Raw genomic sequence first — 22283 nt, 5'->3', positions numbered from 1 at the left:
CAGGGTTACACAGCTAGTATATGTCTGTGGCAGGATTGAATGCAGGTCCTCCTGACTCCATGTCCAGTATTCTTAGCCATTTGGCAGTTGATAGAAGGCGTAATAGTTTCAGGTAAAGTCTCTAAGAATAGGGATTAGCAATTTTGCTTGACCTTAAGGGACAGAAAGAGGCCTGATTTTTCCAAAGCTAGAAATGGATGCCTTAGGAGATAATGCTTTCCCCTGTTTCTAGAGGTCTCTTAAGCAAAGGATGAATAACAGCTCATCAGGTATGTTGTAGAAGGCTTTTTGATTCACAAATAGAACAGACTGGATGACTTCTAACTCACTCTCTCTCTGAGATTCTCTGATTCCAGGGTATAGACAATGCCAAGTTATGCAAATGTTTGGATGAAAAGTGAAAAATCTTCCAGCAACCAGCCAAACAGTTTGTCTACAGAATATATGTATGGAAACATCTAGACAAAAATCTAGTCAACTTATTCTGATTTTTATGTGTTTTAGTATTGGGTAAACATGGTCACTGTATTAATTATGCAGTAGAGATGTCCTAGGGAACATGTGATCATTATAGTATTCTACATGTTCAGTCACATTAGTTTCCTGGTTCTTCTGAATTAAACCTGTATAAGGGTGATGGAGGTAGTTGAGATAATATATACAAGGGCATTCTTAGGGATCATTTTTCTTGTCCTATGAAATTACATTTCATTCCACTAGGGAGCAGCAGACTTCATTCATTAATTTAAAAATATATCTAGTTCCTTAAGTGTGTACACACGTACATGTATACACACACACACACACACACACACACACACACACACACACACACACACACACACACACACACACAGAGTCAAATACCCAGAACCAAGTTTAGGGGGAAAAAAGGTTTGTTTCTTTTTAGACATAAATTTCTAAAATGGCTATAGCTTTTATGCCTTATTTGTAAGACTAGCTATGCATTTATTAGACATAAAGAACAATTAAAAAAAATTAGTACTTGAAAGCTTTCTATAATCTAGTGAAATTCTGACCTCCAAAGAATCATTTCAGGGCTGGTGATATCAGGTTAGCCTGGTTAGTCTATAAGACTTATCAGTTATATATATATATGTATGTGTGTGTGTGTGTGTGTGTGTGTGTATAGATATAAAAAATACTTACAGTCTCCAAACTCGAATCCTGATCTTTGTAAATGAGCAGATGTATGACGTCAGAAACAATTGCTGGATTACGTAAGAGGCAAAGTTATGGCAGGAAGAGAGACTGAGGTTGGAAAATTAGATGTACTAGCAAGGTTACTTTTGAGAAAGGCCTCAGTGAAACAGCATTAGAACAGAGCAAGAGTTTAACTCTCAAGCACGGGGATAGGTATTAGACCTATGAAGTCATATACCTAGGCAACTTTGGTGTAAGGAAATTACCTTTTTAGTGTCACACAGCCTGCTTGTGTCAGAGGCTTGAACTCGAACTCGAACTCGGGTCTTCCTGGTTTCAAGGTCAATATTCTTTCCGTATGACTTATTGAAGGAAGAGAGACTAATTGATCTCAAAAGGTAAACATACACAATGCATCTAAGGCTGGATATCTGATCGGTGGAAGCTGTTGCCACTACAAAATGAGGCTAGCACTCATTGTACAACAGTTCTTACCTGACCCCACCCAGTCAGTACCAGTTCTCAGAGTGGAGTAAGATTATGGTGATAAGCAGGTGCATTAAATCCCTTCATTATGTATTCGGTGGAAATGTTTTGCATGTACTTTTTGAATTATGAACATTGTTCCATATTTTACTTGGTATGCTTATGAAATATAAAAGGAATTGTGATTTAGTTTTAGAGTTGTTAAAATTAGAGGAAGCCAAAGCATAAATATTTAACTTTCATAGGTTAACAAGTACACAGTTGTAAATTCACAGACTAAATAATAAAGGTGAGTGATGCTTTGTTTCTTTTAGGGAATATATATATATATGTATGTATGTATGTGCATACACACACATACACACATATATACACACACATATGTAGCACTGGGTTTTTTTTTTCTGTTAATGTAAATTGAATACTGAAACCTCACCTTTAGATATATTCCACTAGTGGTTTTTAAATATGCCTCCAAAAATGAGTGCCAGGGAGGAATAAAATGCCAACATTAACATTTCTGTCTAAGTCCAAAGACCTCTTGGTCTGAATTGGATTTCTCAGGTGCATAAAGGAAAGATATATTAGGGTTTCCCTCTGCCTTTGGGAGCTCTAAGTTGTTGAGAAGATCTCATGGTTTAAACATTTTTAGTAAAAACTCCTGAGTCCCTAAATACTAGAGAGAGGTGAACTGTGGGAGTTGGAACCATTTACTGTTAGGTTACTGAGTCATGCATGAGTAGTCAAGAATTAGGAGGTGTACAGCAGGTGCCTCAGTGAAGCTTGGGACCTGCAGAGCTTAGCACAGAGCAGAAGAATGGACCAAGGGAAGGTCAGCTTCCCTAGGCCACCAAGTAGCAGAAGAAAGGGCTACCTTGGGAGGAGTGGCCAAAACTGCCAGATTTCATGGTCTTTTTAATTTTTTTCAAGCCTCATTCTGTTTGACCTCCCTGTTGCATTTGACACTGTTGACGTTCCTCTTGTCCTACATAATCTGCCTGGATTTTTGTGACAATGCTCTCTTCTGGTTCTCCTCGTACCTTGTCTAGGCACTCCTCTCTCTCTTTTGCTTTCTCATCATCTATTTCAAGCCCCCTAACTGTGGATGTTCCCTGGGGCTCTGCTGTGGGCCTTCCTATATATACACTTTCTCTCTCTGGGATCTCAACACCTCCCATGGATATAATTATCACTGCTGTGATCACTCTCCAATCTCCCCCAGTGTTTCAGTCAAGTACCATCAATTGCCTATCAGACATTTCAAAAGGGATGTCCCAGAAACTTTGAAAACTCAACATGTTCAAAACAGAACTCATTATTTTCCCTCCCAAACAATCCCCTCTTCCAAACTTCTCTATTTTTGTCAAACACACTCTTATCTTTACAGTCTCCCAAGTATCTGTATTGTGAAGACACAACAGTCTCTTCAATGGTCCCCTAGCCTCCGGTCTCTGCAAGATCAAATCTGGCTTCCACACTGCTACTAAAGTCATTTTCCTTAAGTACAGCTCAGACCCTCTAACTTTCCTACACATTCAACTCTAGTGGTTCCCTGTTATCTCTAGTATGGAAGGAAATTCTTTGGTTTAGCTGTTGAAATCATTCCCAACCTGCTCTCAACCCATCTTGCCAGACTCATTGCATATTACTTCCCTTCCCACACCCTGTAGTTTAGCTGGACTGGCTTTCTCTCTGACCTGGTTAAAGACAAAGTCCATTCAGGTCATTTTAAACAATCCACAGCAATTTTTTTTTTCTGGGGGGAAAACAAACCAACTAACCTTATTTATCATTACATAACAATCAGGGTAACGCATAACATTTGTTAGCTCACTTGATATGCATTACCTTTTTTTTTTTAAAGTGAGGCGACTGGGGTTAAGTGACTTGCCCAGGGTCACACAGCTAGTAAGTGTCAAGTGTCTGAGGTCACATTTGAACTCAGGTCCTCCTGACTCCAGGGCCGATGCTCTATCCACTGTACCACCTAGCTGCCCCTAATATGCATTACCTTTTAAGTGCTCATACTCAAAGTGTATCATTACATCCTTTTTCAGGCGTTAATAAGCATTTATCAAGTGCTGAGTCTGTTTGTCACCAGGCATTGAGCTAGCAACTGAAGAGAGACAAAAGCAAAACAATTCCTCCCTCAAGCTGCTTAAATTCTATCCAGCAGAACAGCAACAAAACCAGCTAAGTACAAAATACGGACAGACTTAATAGAAGGTAACTTTTTCAGGAGAAAAACTGGCCCCTGATGGAGTCTGGTGACACTGAAAATAAACTCATTCTGAAAGGTGAGGGTGAGGTCTTGGGGGACAGCCTATGAACAGACAGAAAGGTGAGAGGTGGAATGTTCACTCTAAGAAACTGGCATGAAAACCTGAAGCTCACAGGGGCAGATTCTAGGCCTAGGGTCAAATCAGAGATAATGAAAGAGCCACACACCAGCAAAAAGGAAATCTGGGAGGAGGTCAGCTTGGACAATACAATGTCAAAAATGGAAGGGCGTAAGGTGTGAGAGGTGACTCCAGGAAAAATAAAAGTCAAATATAGACGGGAAAGCAAGATTGTAAGTCCTTGATTCTGAGCTAGCAGCTAAATGGACTTTCTTCCAGTGAAAGGATTTTTCACCCAGAGTTCATGGACCCACAAGGAGTCTCTAGATAGATTTCAGGGATGTCTGTGCATTTGGGGTTTTTAATATTTGATAACTTTATTCCAGTATAATTAGTTTCCTTGTAGTCCTATGTATTTTTTATGCATTTAAAAATATGGTTTTGGGAAAGGGACCGAAGACTCAACTGTCCGAAAGTTTGGTGTCACACAAACAAGGTGAAGAATCCCAGTCTTAGAGCAAACAAAGGCTTCTTTGTGATGTTCTCTGCTGCCAGATGACAGGAGCTGCCCCCCCTTGCTTGCTTGCTTGCAAAGCTCCCTCCATACATGCTCTCTATATAGCAGAGCTGTCAGATATAAAGCTCTCTGCCCAGACTGCCCCCAACTTTCCATAGTGGGAACAAACCAGATTAAAATGTGATTGGGAGGGGGCAGCTAGGTGGCGCAGTGGATAAAGCACCGACCCTGGATTCAGGAGGACCAGAATTCAAATCCAGCCTCAGACACATGACACTTACTAACTGTGTGACCCTGGGCAAGTCACTTAACCCTCATTGCCCCCACAAAAAGAAAAAAAATGTGATTGGGAAATACTTTACAAAAATAAATATGAATAAATAAATATAATGTTTTTTTTCTCTATGGTTACAGAAAATAGGCCCCAGTTCTATTTGAGTTTGAAATCTCTGCTCTATGGGCTTAATCATAGATCACTTCTCTGCTCAAATTTTCCATTGCCTACTGAATAAAGTTCAAACTCCTTAGCTAGGCATTCAAGGTCCTTCATTACCTAGCCCCGGTCTACCTTCCAGATGTTTGTCGTCTCCTACGTTATTTGTTCAGTAGTCTTATATGTATTGGACTGTTTATTATTCCCAGAATATGCCTTGAATTCTCTTCCCCAATATCTTGCCTATTGATATCCTACCCGTCCTTCAAAGCTCATTCAAAAGCTAGTTCCTCCATTAAGCTTTTTCTAAGGTCCCTAGACATAAGTGACATGTTGGTTCCTCTGAAAGCTCGTATTAGCTTATATCTCTGTTGTGGTGCTATTACATTCTACTTTGTATTCTATTTATGTATGTAATTGGGAGGGCAATGATCCTATCATTTATCTGTGACTCTTCTACGACACTTGGCACACAGTGCCTTACTGTGTAGTAAAGTAGACTCTTAATCATTATTAAGCACCTACTATGCCAGGTACTGTGCTTGGTGCTGAAGCTTATTTCTTTTGAAGATTAGAAAGGAGATGTTTATTGGGGAAAGGGGGTGGGGTGAGGCGAGGTGGGGGATCTTCCAGAAAAGACTGAGGGCATGAGACCAAGTGTAGAGAGATTGACCTTGGGAATGAGGTGAGAGGTGGAGAGAGATAGGAGATAGTTTTAAGGGACTTTGAAATGAGAAAACTTACCATGAATTTTCTCAACAAAATGTGTAGAAAGATCTTCAGCTGAAGTCATGGGATAGAAGGATGTAGAAGGCTTGAGGAGAAGTTTGGTACAGCTGCTATTGGGAGGAAGATAGAGATTCAATAATAGTTCGAATTTATATAGCATGTTAACATTTACATCTCATTTGATCTCTGTAAAGTAGGTACAATTTCCCCCATTTTACAGATGAGGAAACTGAGGCCCAAAGAGGCTAAATAACTTACCTTGGATCATGAAGGCAGGGGAGTGTCTGAAGCAGGATGTGAATTGAGATCTTCCAGATTCTAAGTCGAACACTATACTGCACCACCTAGGTTTGTTTACCTCAACACTGTGACAGCCAATTGAACTTAGGTAACATAAATTTGTAGGGGGCCTGGTTGTATAACTTCATCCAGATCCATTTAGCATCATGTGAATAGCAGAGGTTGGTTAGATGGTAGGCCCTAATTTCCTCATTCGCAAAATAAGGGAATTAGAATAAACATCTCTGAAGGCCCTTCTCTGTAAACAGTTTGCGAAATCTATGGGTACAAGTATCATGGAATTAGGACAGCTGCTTTTCTTTAAAGTGACTCCGCACATCCAGATTGGAAGCAGCTCTCAAGTCTTCCTCAGTGAGAAAAGCCTGCTAGCTTCCAGGTCAAGAGCAGAAAACTTAGCTCAGGCCCTGGAAGTTTCTAAACTGTAACTTTTATCTAGTTTTCTACTGAACAGACTTTAAAAAAAAACTCATCAATAAAGCCAGCTGATTTTATATACCTGGAAAGCTTTCTGGTTAGTGCTAGGACCTCTTTAAATATGTCAAAACGTTAATAACTCAAACACTACTTCCCTTACGAAGTCTTTCTTTACCTGCCCTGCTTTCTCTCCCCTCATTTTTGTTTAAAGGTTCTTCCTCACCCCACCCCAATCCATACAATTCGATCTGAGTCACGTCAAGAAGCATTTCTTAAAAGCCTCTTCTGTGTCAGCAGGCTGGGGATGCAAAGAAAAATAATGAAACAATTGCAGCTGTTAAGGAATGTTCTATGTTCTGACTTCAGTATCCCCAGTACTTTGCACATAACAGGTGCTTAAATAAGCAGTTGTTGAACTGGATTAAATGGAGACTGCCTCTGGGACAGTTGTCCCAAGACCTAGTCTCGAGACTTCAATAGTGATCTCTTTTGTTAAAATCTCTCTTGTTTATCCCCCCAGAAATTAGCATCAGCAGACTGCTATCCCCCTGATTTGTTTTTTTTTGATAAAATTTCTGATGGGAAGAAATTGCAGAATTTATAAATCTTTCATTTCCCTTAGTTCAGAAATTCTCTGCTTTAACTTTCCCAATAAATACACAGCAGTGAAGCTGGAAACTTTCGTACTGGGGTAATGGATTTTTTTCTAGCTCTTATCAATCACAGTTCTACAAACAAACTTCAGGAATTGGAGGACAGAGGATTAAGTGACTTAGAATAAGGTGCATAAAAACTACAAAGCAGAAAAAGCTTGTGGTTACCTGAAATAAATGTGTTAAAATTGTACCCCCCCACACACTCCCACCCCTTCTAATCAGCATAGGAAATTAGATTGCAAAAGGGAACAAACTGTTACCAAAATCAAAGGAGCATAAATGACAAACTATATCATATATTAACCAGAAGTCCCATCATAATGATATGTGCTGAAAACAGGGGAAGCCATTTAGGTTTGCCTTCCAGGCCTTTTGGTCCTAAGATATGTAAATCTCAGAAAAGTTCCAGAAATCCACAGTAAGAGCAACAGAACACTAAATGCTTCTGATACTTTTGAGATAATGCAGACATGTTAACCTTATAAAAATGAGACCTATATAAAAATGGCTCCTTCCCCTTCCACCCCCTCCCCCAGCCCTCTTCCATCTCTATCTGAGTCCATGCTGCTGAGCGCTCTCAATCCAGTGGTACTCTCTGCCTCTGCCCCTCCCCATTCTTTTCCTCACAGCAGCCTACCTTTCTTTACCACCCTATCCCCCAACCCCATACCTTCTGCAGCTTGTTTCTGTACTTCCCATTCCTGTATCCCCCCCAAGCTCCCCCCTCAAGCCTTATTAAGTGTGATTTCAGCCTCATACCTAGATGCCATGACCTGTGCCAGCAAACACCCAAAGAAGCATTTTTTAACTTCATAAATTATCGCTTCAGTCCTCCAAAAGCAGTATTATCAATATTATGGACTGGAGGGGAAATGATGAAAGGCGGAATGGTAATAAGGGTAAATAAAATTAGTTTGGAGGCAACAGAAAATGGAACTTTACTTTTTATGATAAGAGAGGCCAAATAAGAATTCCTGGTGAACCTAGAACACAGGGAGAAAAAAGAAGCTGGTTTTGTGTCACTTCTACAGATGAATCTTTAACTTCCAGAAGATGCAAATGCTGGTGGTGGGCTGAGAGCCACTTAAGAGCTGAAACTTCATTGAACTTTGTCTTAACAAGGAGAAAGGTGAATCCCTGGGGCTTAATCTTTCCCATAGTCAAAGTCACAGTCAAGTTCATAAAGATAGCCCCAGGGCAGAGAAGGTGGTGCTATTGGAAGGGATTCGGTTGGGTCACTTCAGAAATGCCACTGCAGGAATCTTGCCTTCTACCTGGAGCTGTGTAAAGACTTGAGCTGCTCGAGCAAAGTCCCAGTTATTGTCCTGTAGACATTTCTGAGACCATTCCAGATTCATTCCAGATTGAATAGAAAAAGATTGTAGCATGTTCTGTTTTTCTTGGGAAACGGTGGCCATGGAGCTGGAGGAGGATGCAGGTAGAGGTGGACGTGGAAGTAGAGGTGGAGGTGGTGTGGCAAAAGCCTTTTGGATCTCTTCTGCATTGGCATTCCTTACAAACAGCTCATCATTCACCATGCACATCCTGGTAGCATTATTTGATGGGACGGCAATGAATACTCTGGTGAATGCTCTGATAGTATCATGAGATTTTTCATCTACTTCCTTGAAGACCCCATGCACAGAAAAACATAGCAATGTCTGGGTCTGGGCACAGACATCTACCACAAAGGAATTCACATCATGCTGTGTCTTTGGCAGTTCATTGAGGAAAGCAACAACGGTGAGGCGGGAGTGTTTTAGCAGGCGGAATCTAAGGGTGGGATCTTTGAGTTTTTTCACATTTCTGTTATCTTTTACATATTCACTCAAATTATAGCTAGATGGATTTTGAAGGCTGACAGGGAGGCTTAGAGAACAGCAGGCTCCCTCATGGTAGGCCTCAAGCAGGCCTTGCCTGTTTCCGGTGTCATACACAGAATAATACTGTTGTAGGAAATACATGACCATGCCCTTCATGGTCTCTGATCCAAAGTAGCTGCCCTTGCAGTCAGGTAGTGTTGTGAGACTTTCAACATCAAAGGCAATTGGAGGAGGCAGCTCACAGCCATCCAGACGCAGCAACTTTGGGAACCTTTCCCGGATGGCACTAAGATAGGAGGACTGATCTTGGAAGACCTTACACAGGGGATTTCCCTTTAGCCACAGCTCATCCAACTTTAATTCCTTCACTTTATCCAGCTCCCCTTCTGACTTTAGCTCATTGCCAGAGAGGTTGAGGATTTTGAGATTAGGTGCCTTTGGCACTATTTCTGAAAAGTCATCTAGTTTGTAAATTCTGTTATTACTCAGATTCAATGCTAGGAGCTCAGGGATGTTTTCGCCAATGATCTGAATCGCTGCAGACATGTAATTTTTGCGATTCAAAACGATATCAATATTCTGGGCCATGAGGTTTGGATCTGAGCGAAGGCCCTTTAAGTTAAGAGATTTCTGGGAACTATCATATCTCTTGCTCATGATAAACTTCAACTGTTCCACCTGTTCAGGTTTCAGTTCATTTTGTATTGAAAAAGGTGGGCCTGAAGAATTGATTATAATTGAGATTCTGCGGTTATCATAGTCTTTGATATTGTAGTTAAGATCTTTAAGTGCAGAAGCAGTGTGGGCATCCTCCACAAAGAAATGGGCCTTGTTGTTTTCATAGTGAAATTCAATAGGGTTGAAGGGAACGCTGCATTTGCCCTGAATTGTACTTAACAGCCATGTTTTATCGTACTTTTTGCCGTTGGGAATCGTGATCTTGAACCACTGTTTGGAGGGTGGGTTCTGGTTGGAAATGGTCACCCCCCTATCTTGGGAAGGCCTGTCTCCGTCTTGCCTCCTCACGGTAACGTGGATTCGGCTTCCACCCCGCTCCCACCACTTTTCTCTCTTGAATCGGGAAGTATGTGGGGAGTACCTGATTCCGGAAGCCTCCTGGCCTTCACTGGCATCATCGCAGTCTTCTCGGACAAATCGGGAGGCCCGGCTGAAGCCTCGGCCAGGGGAGCCCCTCTTGGCCTCGGTGTACTGCTTCCAGCGGAAGAAACCCCGGCCTTTCCTCAGTCTTTGGGGGCCACTGCTCTCACTGCCGTTGCTGCTGGTGCCCGCCCGCTCACCGCCACCGCCATAGCCGCCGCCACCGCCGCCACCGCCTCCACCGCTGCCGCTCCCACCACCGCCGCTGCTGCCACCCGCCTTGTTCTCAGACTTGCCTCCAAACCTGCCTTCTGCTTTGCTCTGGTCAGCCATGGCAGGAGGGGGTGGGCACGGACCGACTAGAACTTGTCTCGACCTGATCTCCCCTTAGGCACGGAGAGCGGGAGCCACAGTTCGACCTCGGTCTCTAGGAACCAACGTGCCTGTGCCAACGTGCCTGCGCCTGCGCCAGCGCCAGCGTCTGCGCCTGCGCCTGCGCCGTACCCACCAACGTTGGCGCCTTCTCCCGCCCTCCCCCACCCGCGCGCCCCTGGGTTGCGCGGGAAGCCGGCTTCCCGCGGTGCTGTCCCAGCCGGTTGGAGTTGCTGAGATGGTGTCTCGGCCTGCTGGGCAACTGTTTATATGCTCCAGTTGAACACACACAGACCTTTATTGAGTCAGGGACATCTTTGTGAGCGAGATGCACATCATGCTCTATTGAATCAGAGGCTCTGTGGTAAGGGGGGAGGGGTTCATGGGTCCTTTTAGGTAGGGACCAGCCACGTGATGTGGAGGGAGGGAGGGCGGGCTGGCGAGCAAAATTCTGTGGGGGCCCTCTGCCCTACAAAATACACTTTGTTTTTTTCAAAATGAAACTTCTGTTATGCAAACTCCCTCCACAGATTGAGATCAGCAACTCCTTTTAGAGAGTTGCCTTCCACAGGGAGAGATTAAAATTAATAAAATGAATGCTTTTGTGGTAACATGTCCTTGCGTATACTTGAACTCATGCCCACTACAATCAGGGGAACAGGTCTCTTGGTTCCCGCCCCACTTGCAGAATACAGTTTCTCTTACAGTTCCCGCCTCACTTGCAGATCTGGGTTTCAATTCCAGTTTCTGCCTCTCTTGTAGTTGCACAGATTGCCCTCTGGGGGGAAAATCATTTTTGCCTCTTATTGGTTAATTATGGTGTGTTTTTATTTAATTTCTTTAAAAAATCGCTTTTGTTCCACTTTCATTCCGAGCCCCCCACAGCATGCAAAGCAATGTGGTATGCTCATGCTGTGAAGGAACTAAATATTTGTACACTCACACCGAACATCTGGTAACAAGGCACTTGGAGCACCACAAAGTAAAAGAAGAGGAAAAGCAAAAGGCAATAAAATCTTTACCATGCCTGTTAGTTTTATGGCTTTAAAATATTTTCCCCCTTCTCAATCAGTGCATCCAAGGAAACTTTTAAAATGGTAACAATCAATTTTTAACAAGGAAAAAATCTGAACTCATAAATATTGTATGTATTAATTGTCAAGCTTAATGGAACATTTTATGTTTCTGAGCAACTCGTTTACATAATTAAAATCTCCTTTGATCTGTGAGTAAATGATTTAATCATAATGCTCATTAGGCTAAAATGGGTCTTCCATTCAATTGTATCAAGATGGTATGGAAAATTCTCAAACCTTTAGAAAATATTTGTTTGGTTGTTAAGTAAACACAGAAACCTATTTGTGAGCTGCTATCTTTTCTTTTATCTTTATGAATGTTATTGATTCTAAAATCATTTAGATTAAAGCATTTTTTCTTTTATCTGATTCTATTTGTTTCAGGAAGAGTTTGGTTAATTTATGCTCGTTAACCACTTCAATACCAAAATCAGAAATTCATAAAACAGGCCTTTGAAATATGTTTATTCTTTAAAAGAACAAACTCTTACCACTCAAAAAATGACTGTAAAAAGTTGGAACAAGCTAAGAAATTTTGTAGCTCTGGTGCTTCTCTTATTTATCTCCTTATACAAATGCAACTATTTTCTATAAAATTGTTTAACACCCTTTCCAAGCTTCAGTGCAGGCTAAATACTCTGGTATGGAATTGTGCATCTCTTTCTGGAAGGATGGTCATTTCTAGAACCTTTTTATAATTTAAGGGACATTTAAAGTATGCATTTAATTGACATCTTCCTTTTTAAATCCATTTGCCCAAAGAAGTCTGCACATTTTTATTAGAAGGATATATTGGGGGCAGTTAGGTGGGACAGTGGATAAAGCACCAGCCCTGGATTCAGGAGGACCTGAGTTCAAATTTGGCCTCAGACACTTGACACTTACAAACTGTGTGACCATGGGCAAGTCATTTATCCCTCATTGCCCTGCAAAAAAAAAAAATAATAATAAAAAATAAATAAATGAAACCCACCTCTGCCATTTATTGTGCCAGGCAAGTCATTTAATCTCCATATGCTTCCATTTCCTCATTTGTAAAATGAAAATTAAAAAAATAATAAGACCTACTTCACAGGTTGGATTGTCGGGTAACTCAAGTAGAATGATGTTTGTAAAGCCCTTTATAAATCTTTAAGTTCTTTATAAATATGAGCTGTTGTTTCCTATTATACTGTGTTAGTATCTGCAGCTTAATATATAAGTAATGTGAATACATGACAGTCACCTGAGTATTTCATAAGCACTTACTATGTGCAGGGAGCTGTATTCAGTGTTGGAGAAACAAATGTGAAAGGAAAACCAGTTCCTCTCCTAACGGAAACTTTATTATACCTGGAGGTCCCCTTATGCAGGAAAGTCTTCAAGCACCAGCCCAGTTTCATCCTGTCAGTCACTTGAGGCATAATCTAGTCCAGTGAATGGAGGACCCCACCCACCTTTGATATCATAGATGTTTGAAGGTTTAGATTATTAACTTGGGGGCAGCTAGGTGGCGCAGTGGATAGAGCACTGGCCCTGGATTCAGGAGGACCTGAGTTCAAATCCAGCCTTGGATACTTGACACTTACTAGCTATGTGACCCTGGGCAAGTCACTTAACCCCAAATGCCTCACCAAGAAAAAAGAAAGAAAGAAAGAAAGAAAGAAAGAAAATAGATTATTAACTTGATAATAGCTAAGGAATTTCTAAAGCTTTCTAAGGTCTTGTAAAGCACTTTTCTTATCTTGATTTAACCCTCAGAGTAGCCCAGGATTTTGTTGATTGGTTGTTTTCAGTAGTGTCTGACTATTCTTGACTGCATTTGGCATTTTCTTGGCAAAAATACTGGAGTAGTTGTCTATTTCCTTCTGCTCACTTTACGGATGAGGAAACTGAGGCAAACAGGGTGAAGTGACTTGCCCAGGGTCACACAGCTAGTATGTAAAGTGTCTGAGGCTGGATTTGAACTCAGTTCCTCTTGCCTCCAGGATGGGCACTTTATCTACTGTGCCACCTGGGAGGTGAGTACTATTATTAGTTCCATTTTACAGATGTGGTTCACATAACTAATAAGTGTCTGAGGCAGAATTTGTACTCCAATTTTAGTGGTTTGTCCATTATGCCACTTAGCTAATTTGATCCTTAGAATATGTTCCATTACTTGGTTAATTTTCTCATTACCTTGTCCCGTCTCCCTGATAAAATACAAGACCCTCCAAAACAAGAGGCCATAACTTATCCCCCTTAGTATAGATCTATGGCCTAGCACAGCACTTTGTACATACATGGGTGCTGAATCATAAACACTTATAACAATCCTCTTGCCTGTTAATGGTGATAAAGTAACTTAAGTGTGAATTGGATGGTGAAGTGTGCTAGTGTCTAGGCACCCAGACAGATTAGCTTATTCTGAGTGGAACAGGCCCTGATTATGTCACATATCCATTTATTTGCTCTTAAATACATTTCAAGCAATATTTGCAGTTCCATAACTGGAGAAAATCTCCTTTACAAGCTAGAGACTCAGGGCCTTGTTGGTAGAAGAATGGACTGGAATGAAAGAGTGGTTTACAGTTTTCCTGAGCCACTACACAGGAAAAAAATATATAATCTTCAAATGCATCAGTCAAAGACTGTGCCAAGGCATTGCATTTTGCATTATGCAGCAAGTTAATGCAGTAGATAGAGATGAGCCTGGAGTCAGGTAGACATGCGTTCAAATCCAGCCTCAGACACTTAATAGTTGTATGACTCTGGGCAAGTCATTTAACTTCTCTCAGCCCCAATTTCCTCATCTGCAAAATGTGGGAGATAATAACACCTAATTCATAGGGTTATTATAAGGATAAAATGAGATCATTTTTGTAAAGTGTAGTGCCTGACACATAGCAAGTACTATATACATTCTTTCTATATTCTTACTATCATTGTTTTGCCCCCTTATTTAATTGTTTAATTGTTTTATGGCACAAAGTAGGGTTGTTTTTGTACCTTAGTGTAGGAGTTCTTAACCTGAGAGCTATGAACTTTTATTTTAATGTGTTGATTATTAAATATTATTATTTCCCTTGTATTCATTTGTATTTTATTTTATGTATTTGAAAACATTATTCTGAGAATGGGTCGGTAGTCTTTACTAGACTGCCAAAGGGGCCCATGCCATAAAAGCCATTAAGAAGCCTTACTTTAGAAGTAACCAACTTTTTATTGTTTTCCCAGCAACTGGCTATGAAGAGGAGAAAATTTCTAGACATCATTCATGTGAAACTTTATGACATAGTAATTTTTGGTCCTTACTCTTGTGATGTTTCTCCTTCCAAATATGTCAATGATGTTGAGTTTTGAAGCCAATGCAATAGATAGTAGGAAAGGTTAACTCAATTGTGGACCCCTTTCAAGCCTCTATAGATCATATTTTCTCCTTTCCAAAAGCTTGCCATTATCTGAGCTAATTTTTTTTACTTTATTTGTCAATGGGATCCATAAATTTTAAAGACCAAGCTTTATTCTTAGCTTCTTTAGTCTATGTGTTTTACTGTGATTTTAACTAGTAAGTTTTTGGCATTTGTGTACCCCTGCATTTTCATGAACTTACTCTTTGTGGCTTTGTTGGTAGGCCCTTTGTAAAAGGAAGGAAAGACAATGTTAGGTGGCTACTGAAAGAAAAGGTAAAAAAAAGCCTTAAGAATACTTTAGGGCGTGGGGCAGCTAGGTGGCGCAGTGGATAAAGCACTGGCCTTGGATTCAGGAGTACCTGAGTTCAAGTCCAGCCTCAGACACTTGACACTTACTAGCTGTGTGACCCTGGGCAAGTCACTTAACCTCCATTGCCCCACAAAAAAGAAAGAAAGAAAGAATACTTTGCAAGATACTTGTTTCTGAATGCTAACTCCCTTTTAAAATGTCTTTTTCTTTCCTCTTTATTATTAAACTCAGCTAAGCAATTTTTCCTATTCATTTCACCTAGTGATGATAATGCGATGATGACATATACAGAGCAAAGAAAGCAATCATGGAAATAATACAAAGATTTTCCTGGTAACATCTCAGTCAGTAGTTATAGTTTCCCATAAATTTCCCATAGAATAGAGACAACAGAAAAATTAACAGTAGTTAAGTGGCAATTTAAACTAAAGCTACCTATATCCAGGTGCTGGTAATAGTCTCAACAGTGTTCCTTTTATTTTAGATCCATTAACAAACAATCATGGGATTTGTGTTAATTTTAGAACAGGGTCAACTAGAAACTGAAAATAACGAAAACCAGTTAGAATGATCTATATGTATGTGTTAAGAGCTAATTGTACATCAGTTGGTCGGATGCTTGGTTGTTGGCCTTCCTTCTCAAAGAAGACCAAATGACATCACCATGTTGGGGTCAAGGCACGATGTGTCCAACTGTGGTTGCAATAAAATCTCAGAAGGCTCTACCACAGGTATGAGCATTTGAGTGGAGATGTCTCTAAATTTGCTCATCTCACATTTCTTTTAAGATACTGCAATTCTGCTTTGCTCATAAAACACAGTACCTTCTTTCATTATGGCATATCATGTTAAGTGGCTCTGTGCCAGTGTCTCCCATGTCTCCCGGTTGATTCCATAGTTCTTCAGAGAGACCTTGAGAGTACCCTTGTATCACTTATTCTGACCTCTATGTGAGCACTTGCCTTTTATGAGTTCTCCATAAAAATTAATTAGTGAAGAAAAAAAAGGAAAAAATCCTTTTTTTTTTTTAAAAGGGAGCGGGGGCAGCTAGGTGGCGCAGTAAATAAAGCACCAGCCCTGGATTCAGGAGTACCTGAGTTCAAATACAGCCTCAGACACTTGACACATACTAGCTGTGTGACCCTGGGCGAGTCACTTAACCCCCATTGCCCCGCAAAAAAGGGGGGGGACAGCTAGGTGGCTCACTGTATAGAGCACTGGCCGTGGATTCAGGAGGACCTGAGTTCAAATCTGGCCTCAGACACTTGACACTTACTAGCTGTGTGACTCTGGGCAAGTCACTTAACCCTCATTGCCCCCCCCCCCAAAAAATCAATTAGTGATTTCACAATAAAATACACACAGCCTAGGCTAGAGAAAGTACATTAAACTTGAATTTCACTTGACCAACTTAAATCATAATTCAAAATGCAACATAACAACTAAAGATGGATTCTAATAATTCAGCATTGATAAGCCAGCTTATTAATTCCTGGTGTTTAATCATTTGCTTTTTTTCAGATCATGCTATTGATTTCCATCAGGCCAAGTTTATACACATTCCTTTGACACGAAGGGAAAGAGATTTGTTGTGAGGCTCCTGTCTAGTTTCACATGTCATATGGATTGCACTGAGGAAATCTGCTTGCTGTGAGTCTTGGGGCTATATGAGGTAAATGGATGTCGTTTACTAATGGTTACCATGTGCAATTTTCCTAGCAAATTAGACACTAACAATAGTTGAGGCTGCTAGATGGCACAGTGTATAGAGAACTAGGCATGGGGTCAGTAAGACCTGAGTTCGAATCCAACCTCAGATACTTATTAGCTGTTTGACCCGAGTAAATCATTAATCTCTGCTTGTTTTGGTTGTCCTCCTTACAATCGGTATAATCACAGCATCTACCTCCCAAGGTCGTTGTGAGGACCAAATGAGACGATAATTATAAAGTACTCAGCACAGGTCCTGGCCAATAGTGTAAGCACTATATAAATGTAAACTATTATTTTTATTATTAGTTACCAGCTTGAAATCTGTTTTTCTAAAACATTCTTGTTATTTGATTCCCTTGATACAGAAATATTTTTTAAAAGCAACTGATACTTTTTTGACTTGAAAATTTTTATTTTCATGCTTGGATTGTATTTTTAGTATTCTGGAGAATCTTTTCCCCCCTTACTTTTTCTTCATTATGCCATTAAAGTTCTTCAGATAGGGTGAAAAATGAGCAGATGAAACAAGGAAGAGAGTTCTCATTATTTTCACAGAAATCAGTCTCCATTTCTCTGAAAAATTCTCCAGAACAAGTTAGAATGAGTCACATTTGCTTTTCTGTTGCTTCTTTTCTTTTTTTTTTTTTTTGCCGGGCAATGGGGGTTAAGTGACTTGCCCAAGGTCACATAGCTAGTAAGTGTCAAGTGTCTGAGACCGGATTTGAACTCAGGTCCTCCTGAATCTAGGGCCGGCACTTTATCCACTGCGCCACCTAGCTGCCCCCGCTTTTCTGTTGCTTCTTAATTGATGGTTTTAAAAGTTGGCTTCTAATGGTGTGTGGATCTCCTCCTTTCAGATATTTCACTCCAAAGGAAAAGGTTTGAAGAAAAAGTAAAAGGTCTTGATTTTCTTTTTATTAAACCTCTATAATTGAAAAATCAGATTGAACTTTGAACTCATGGATGAATGAAACAAAGACTTTGGATGGCCTATTTCACATAGTCAGTTACTACCAGACTTGTTATATTTGTTTTAATCTAAACCTTTCAAAATGTTAATAAGGAATTATTTTTCTCCAAATAATACTCCCCTACAAGTTGAATGATTTTCATGGAGAAGAATTAGAATTCTTCTGAAAGCTTGATAAGAACAGTTAAACAGATGTGAACAGATTTCTTGCGTGATGGTTGTTCATAACTTCAACTACTCTTACCAGGACTTTAGTACTTTTTATCTTGTTGGGGTTTAGGAGGCAGAAGGAGTAGAGAGGGAAAAGAGGGGAAATTATGTTTGTAGGTCTCACCAGACACCAAGTTCACATTGAGGTAATCTGTACCCACTGGGCTGAAATATATTTTTTCCTCTGCTTAAAAGAGAATAGGAAAATTATATAAGTAAATGCAATATATTTACAATGCATGTGAAAGCAAGTATCTGTCCGTGTGAGAAATCATTCATTTGGACCCCTATTCTATTTTAATCAGTATTATTCAGTTTAGTATGATTCCATAGGGGTTGTGATTATAAATTCTGTATATTAGGCCCTAGAACTATGAGCTGTAGATTTTAAGTTCAGTTGTGTGAGATTTAAAATTGGATACTAGAGCATTAACCTCCCCTTTTAACTGTTTCCCTTATTTATCTCCCAGACTAGTAAATGGAAGAAGCTTCTGATTTCTAGTTAGAGCTTTTATTGTTTGGAAATTACAAGGTGATGTTGATTAGAGGGATAGGAAAGTAGAAATACAAACAGTCTTAAGTCTAAGCTTAGTCTATATTCCATATAAAACTCACCAAAAACCCAAGGCCACCTTTGACGGGGAGAGCCGTGTCAAGCACGTGCTGCTACGGCGAGCCGGGCCGAGTCCAACCTCCGTCATCGTCTCTGTGTGTGCAGCGCAAGTCAGCAGACAAGGAGAGCTGAAAAGAGAGAACAGAAGTGGGATCTCTTTTTGGCTCTCCTTGCCTTTTAAGCTCGCACCCCGGAAGTGGAGTGTCTAGCAGGTGGAGGTGGAGTACACGGGCAGTTCGTCACAGTCTCTTCCCCAAAAGGGTGGTCCTTCAAAAACTGGCATCTCTCCATTGTCGCTAACCGACTGTTAAAAACTTTTTACCACAGTTGCTTAATCATAGGAAGCTAACTGGAGGCCTTCCATCCTTATTTTTCTTTGTTATGGTGATCAAACCCAGCGTGGCAGAGGTGACTCAATTACATGAAAAGTCCCCCAACTTATTTTTGTACCTCTAGACCACTCTCTCTTGTTCAACATGAGCAGGTAACCATCTTATGACTGCTTAGTCAGTGGAGATCCCCCATGCTTCTCCCAACCTGAGATCCCCTACCCCACCCCCTCTGACATACATTTCTACCTGATGCATCATTTTTGGCCCTTAAAACAAGGTCTATAAGCTAATGGGATTCTGTATTTTTATAGCCCCTTCAGGGTGTTCAGGTACCAAATCTGGTATCAAGCCTTATAAAAATAAGGTCCTGGAAGAAGGACCAACTCAAATTGTGAGGAAGATCTGAAGTCCACTTCATTAGAGGGGTCCTTAGACCCTTTATAAAGCACTATTGGCTCAGAGCTCTGCCTCAGTCTCTTTTACTTTAAGTTCAACAATTTTAATCCCCACATCAGCATGCCTAAAACTTACTTAAAAGAAATTCATAAACTCTGCCTTTATAGCCAATATCTTCAGGAATGAACTATCCAAGTATACAACTGGTTAGTTTGTTTAGTCACACATAGCTCATCCCACTTGGTACACCCCAGTGTGTCTTAGCCAGATTGACTAAGAAGCAATACAGATGAGTATCAGAATTGACAAAATGAACTGGTTTTGTTTCTCCAGTCAGCTAATTTAACAGGATCTAGATGTGGTCAACTACTCTTTTAACTTGGCCTGAAGAGTAGTTCCCCAGGCATGCGGGGAGGTCAGCCCAGGAGTTTGTAGGATGTTGTAAAAGTTCCAACTACTTTGTCTCAAAGTAGCCTTTGCCCTAGCAGCCTCCATCTTCCTCATCTATCAAGACTCCTTTTTGAGAAGTCAGAGAAAGGTTAAGTAAAGAGCCCCAGTTTGGCTATCTACCTGATGGCAAACAGATGTTTTAAGTGGTAACTTGAGTCAGACAGTATACAGTCATTGGGAAGAAATATTAAGAAATGTTTGGTTGGGGTGGGGAACATCGATACCTTCCCCAATTCCTGTATGTTTTATTTGCCCAATTTTTTGGCCATCCTATAATAGCTCAAGTTCTGAAAACAGTTAGTCATTTTGAGCCATTGTGTTGTTCCCTCTAATTATCCATGCATAATGCCTGGCATTTAGTAGGTACTTAGTAAGTGCTTGTTGATGGGTTAATTTCTCTATAGCTGTGGTCCACAATCCCTTCAAGCTCTCACATTCCTTGACTCTAAGATCAATAAAGTCATTCAGTCAGGAAACATTTATTAAGCATCTACTGTGTTCCAGGCTCTGTGCTAAGAGATGGGGACACAAAGGAAGACAAAAGACACACCCAGTTGTCAAGGAACTCCCAGTCTAATGGGAAGACACCATGCAAATGACTATGTATAAATGTTATAGATAGCTTAATTTAGAGATAATCAGCAGAGGGAAAAGGTCCTCAGAGAAGGCAAAAGTTTACCTGGGGACTAACAGAAGCCAAAAAAGCAAGATGGTAGAGATGAGGAGGGAGAGTATTTCCTTCAGGGGGCACAGGCAGTGAAAACTACTGGAGTCAGTAGATGAAGTGTCTTGTATAAGAAACAGCAAGGAGACCAGTGTCACTTGATTACAGAGTATGTAGGAGTGATGAGTAAAGTATAAGAAGATTGGGAAAATGGGGGGCACATTATAAAGGGACTGAACACCAGAGAATTTTATATTTGATCCTGGAGGTGATGGAGATCCACTGGACTTTATTGAGTAAGAAAATAGCATGATCAGACTCGTGTTTAGAAAAATCATTTTGACAGTTGAGTGGAGGATGGACTTGTGTCTATCCTCTTGTGTAAAGACTTGTAGCAGTAGTCCAGGAGTGAAATGATGAGAGGTTGTACCAGGGTAGTGGTAGCGTGAGAAGGGAGGGATATGTACAAGAAATGTTATGAAGATAAAATTGGCAGAATTTGACAACATATTGGAGGGGGGGGGGTCTGTGTGAAGAATTGAGGATGACATTTACCTTGCAAACCTTGGTGACTAGGAAGATGGTGGTACCTTCGACAGTAAATAGGGCAGTTAGGAAGAAGGGAGACATTAGTGAGAAAATCTGTTCAATTTGGGAAATTTTGATTTTTAGGTGTCTATGGAAAATCCAGTTTAGGATATCCAATAGACTGTTGGACACATCCTCCAAAGGCACTTGGATTTTAGTCCAGCACCATAGGTGCATAGTAGGTGCTCGTATTTATTGAATTGTTATTTGTCTTTTGTTCTTGAAGAGAACAATGACATCATGAGGGTTATGTCTTGACTTGCACATGGATTGGATTTAAGTGAGGCAGAGCTGCTCGAAGTCATCAGCCTCATATTTATTGAATTACTTCTATATTTGTGACAGGCTTCCTCCCACCAACACCCTAATCCATTTTTCCCCTTTCTCTGAGAATTGTTCCAAAACCAGTACCTCAAGTGGGCTATTCTTATCAAATTAATTTTTCTCTCCCTTTATGACAAAAAAAACACCCCTAAACAAACCAGACGTTTTGAAAGGAAAGATATATGGTAGGAACATATTAGAAGGAAGACAAGACATATAAACTTGTACCTGAAATAATGTTAAAATTATTGAAGCTTTGGGAATACAAGGTAGACATAAAAACATTGCACTTTCACTAATATCCAGGAAAATAGTTTAATAGCCAAATAATTGAGTTAAAATAATTATCTTAATATAGTTATAATCCAAAGTTCATATAATAGACATTTCTTTAATTCAATCAAAATAGCTGTTTCCTTCTAAAATTTCTTAATGGGAAAAGTAACCATCAGTAATAATATCTACCTTAGGACTAATTGCATGATTTAGTTTGGTCTCATCCATTTTAGTCATTTTTTAAGGACCAGAGTCTGAAAAATTTTAACAACCAAATTATTTTCCAAATGGTCCATAGCTTACATAGAAGGTGAAACAATTATAACATGGTTAGCTGTTTTTAAAATAAAACCAGTGGTGCTCAGACATGTAGGAGAAATAAATGATTGCAATGAGGCCAGCTCCCCATTATATCTGTTATAACATGCACACAACCCAATCAATGTTCATTATTCAGACCTCAGTGATATCACGTGCATGAGATGTCAGTCCAGTTTGTTCCTGAAAAAGAAAACACTCAATACAAAAAGACAAGGTTTATTATGAAAATGTGCAGAGAAATTTGCTACCATTGTTTTGCCTGGAACAGCTGTGACATTATCAAACCTTTGTCATAGTAATAGCTTCAATTTGTCTACTCTGGAGGGGATTTTTAT

At 40.2% G+C, this 22283-nt stretch overlaps 1 protein-coding gene across 1 annotated transcript; it reads right to left on the bottom strand.

Moving 5' to 3' along the window:
- Positions 1-8273: 8273 nt before the first annotated feature.
- LOC122733995 (nuclear RNA export factor 1-like) lies at positions 8274-10292 on the bottom strand. Its single transcript, XM_043974685.1, has one exon. The coding sequence runs from the start codon at positions 10290-10292 to the stop codon at positions 8274-8276; it is 2019 nt and encodes a 672-aa protein (XP_043830620.1).
- Positions 10293-22283: the final 11991 nt, after the last annotated feature.

Source organism: Dromiciops gliroides, chromosome X (genome assembly GCF_019393635.1).
Source record: "Dromiciops gliroides isolate mDroGli1 chromosome X, mDroGli1.pri, whole genome shotgun sequence".
In the NCBI taxonomy this organism is placed as follows: domain Eukaryota; kingdom Metazoa; phylum Chordata; class Mammalia; order Microbiotheria; family Microbiotheriidae; genus Dromiciops; species Dromiciops gliroides.
This window is presented reverse-complemented; position numbering and strand designations above follow the sequence as displayed.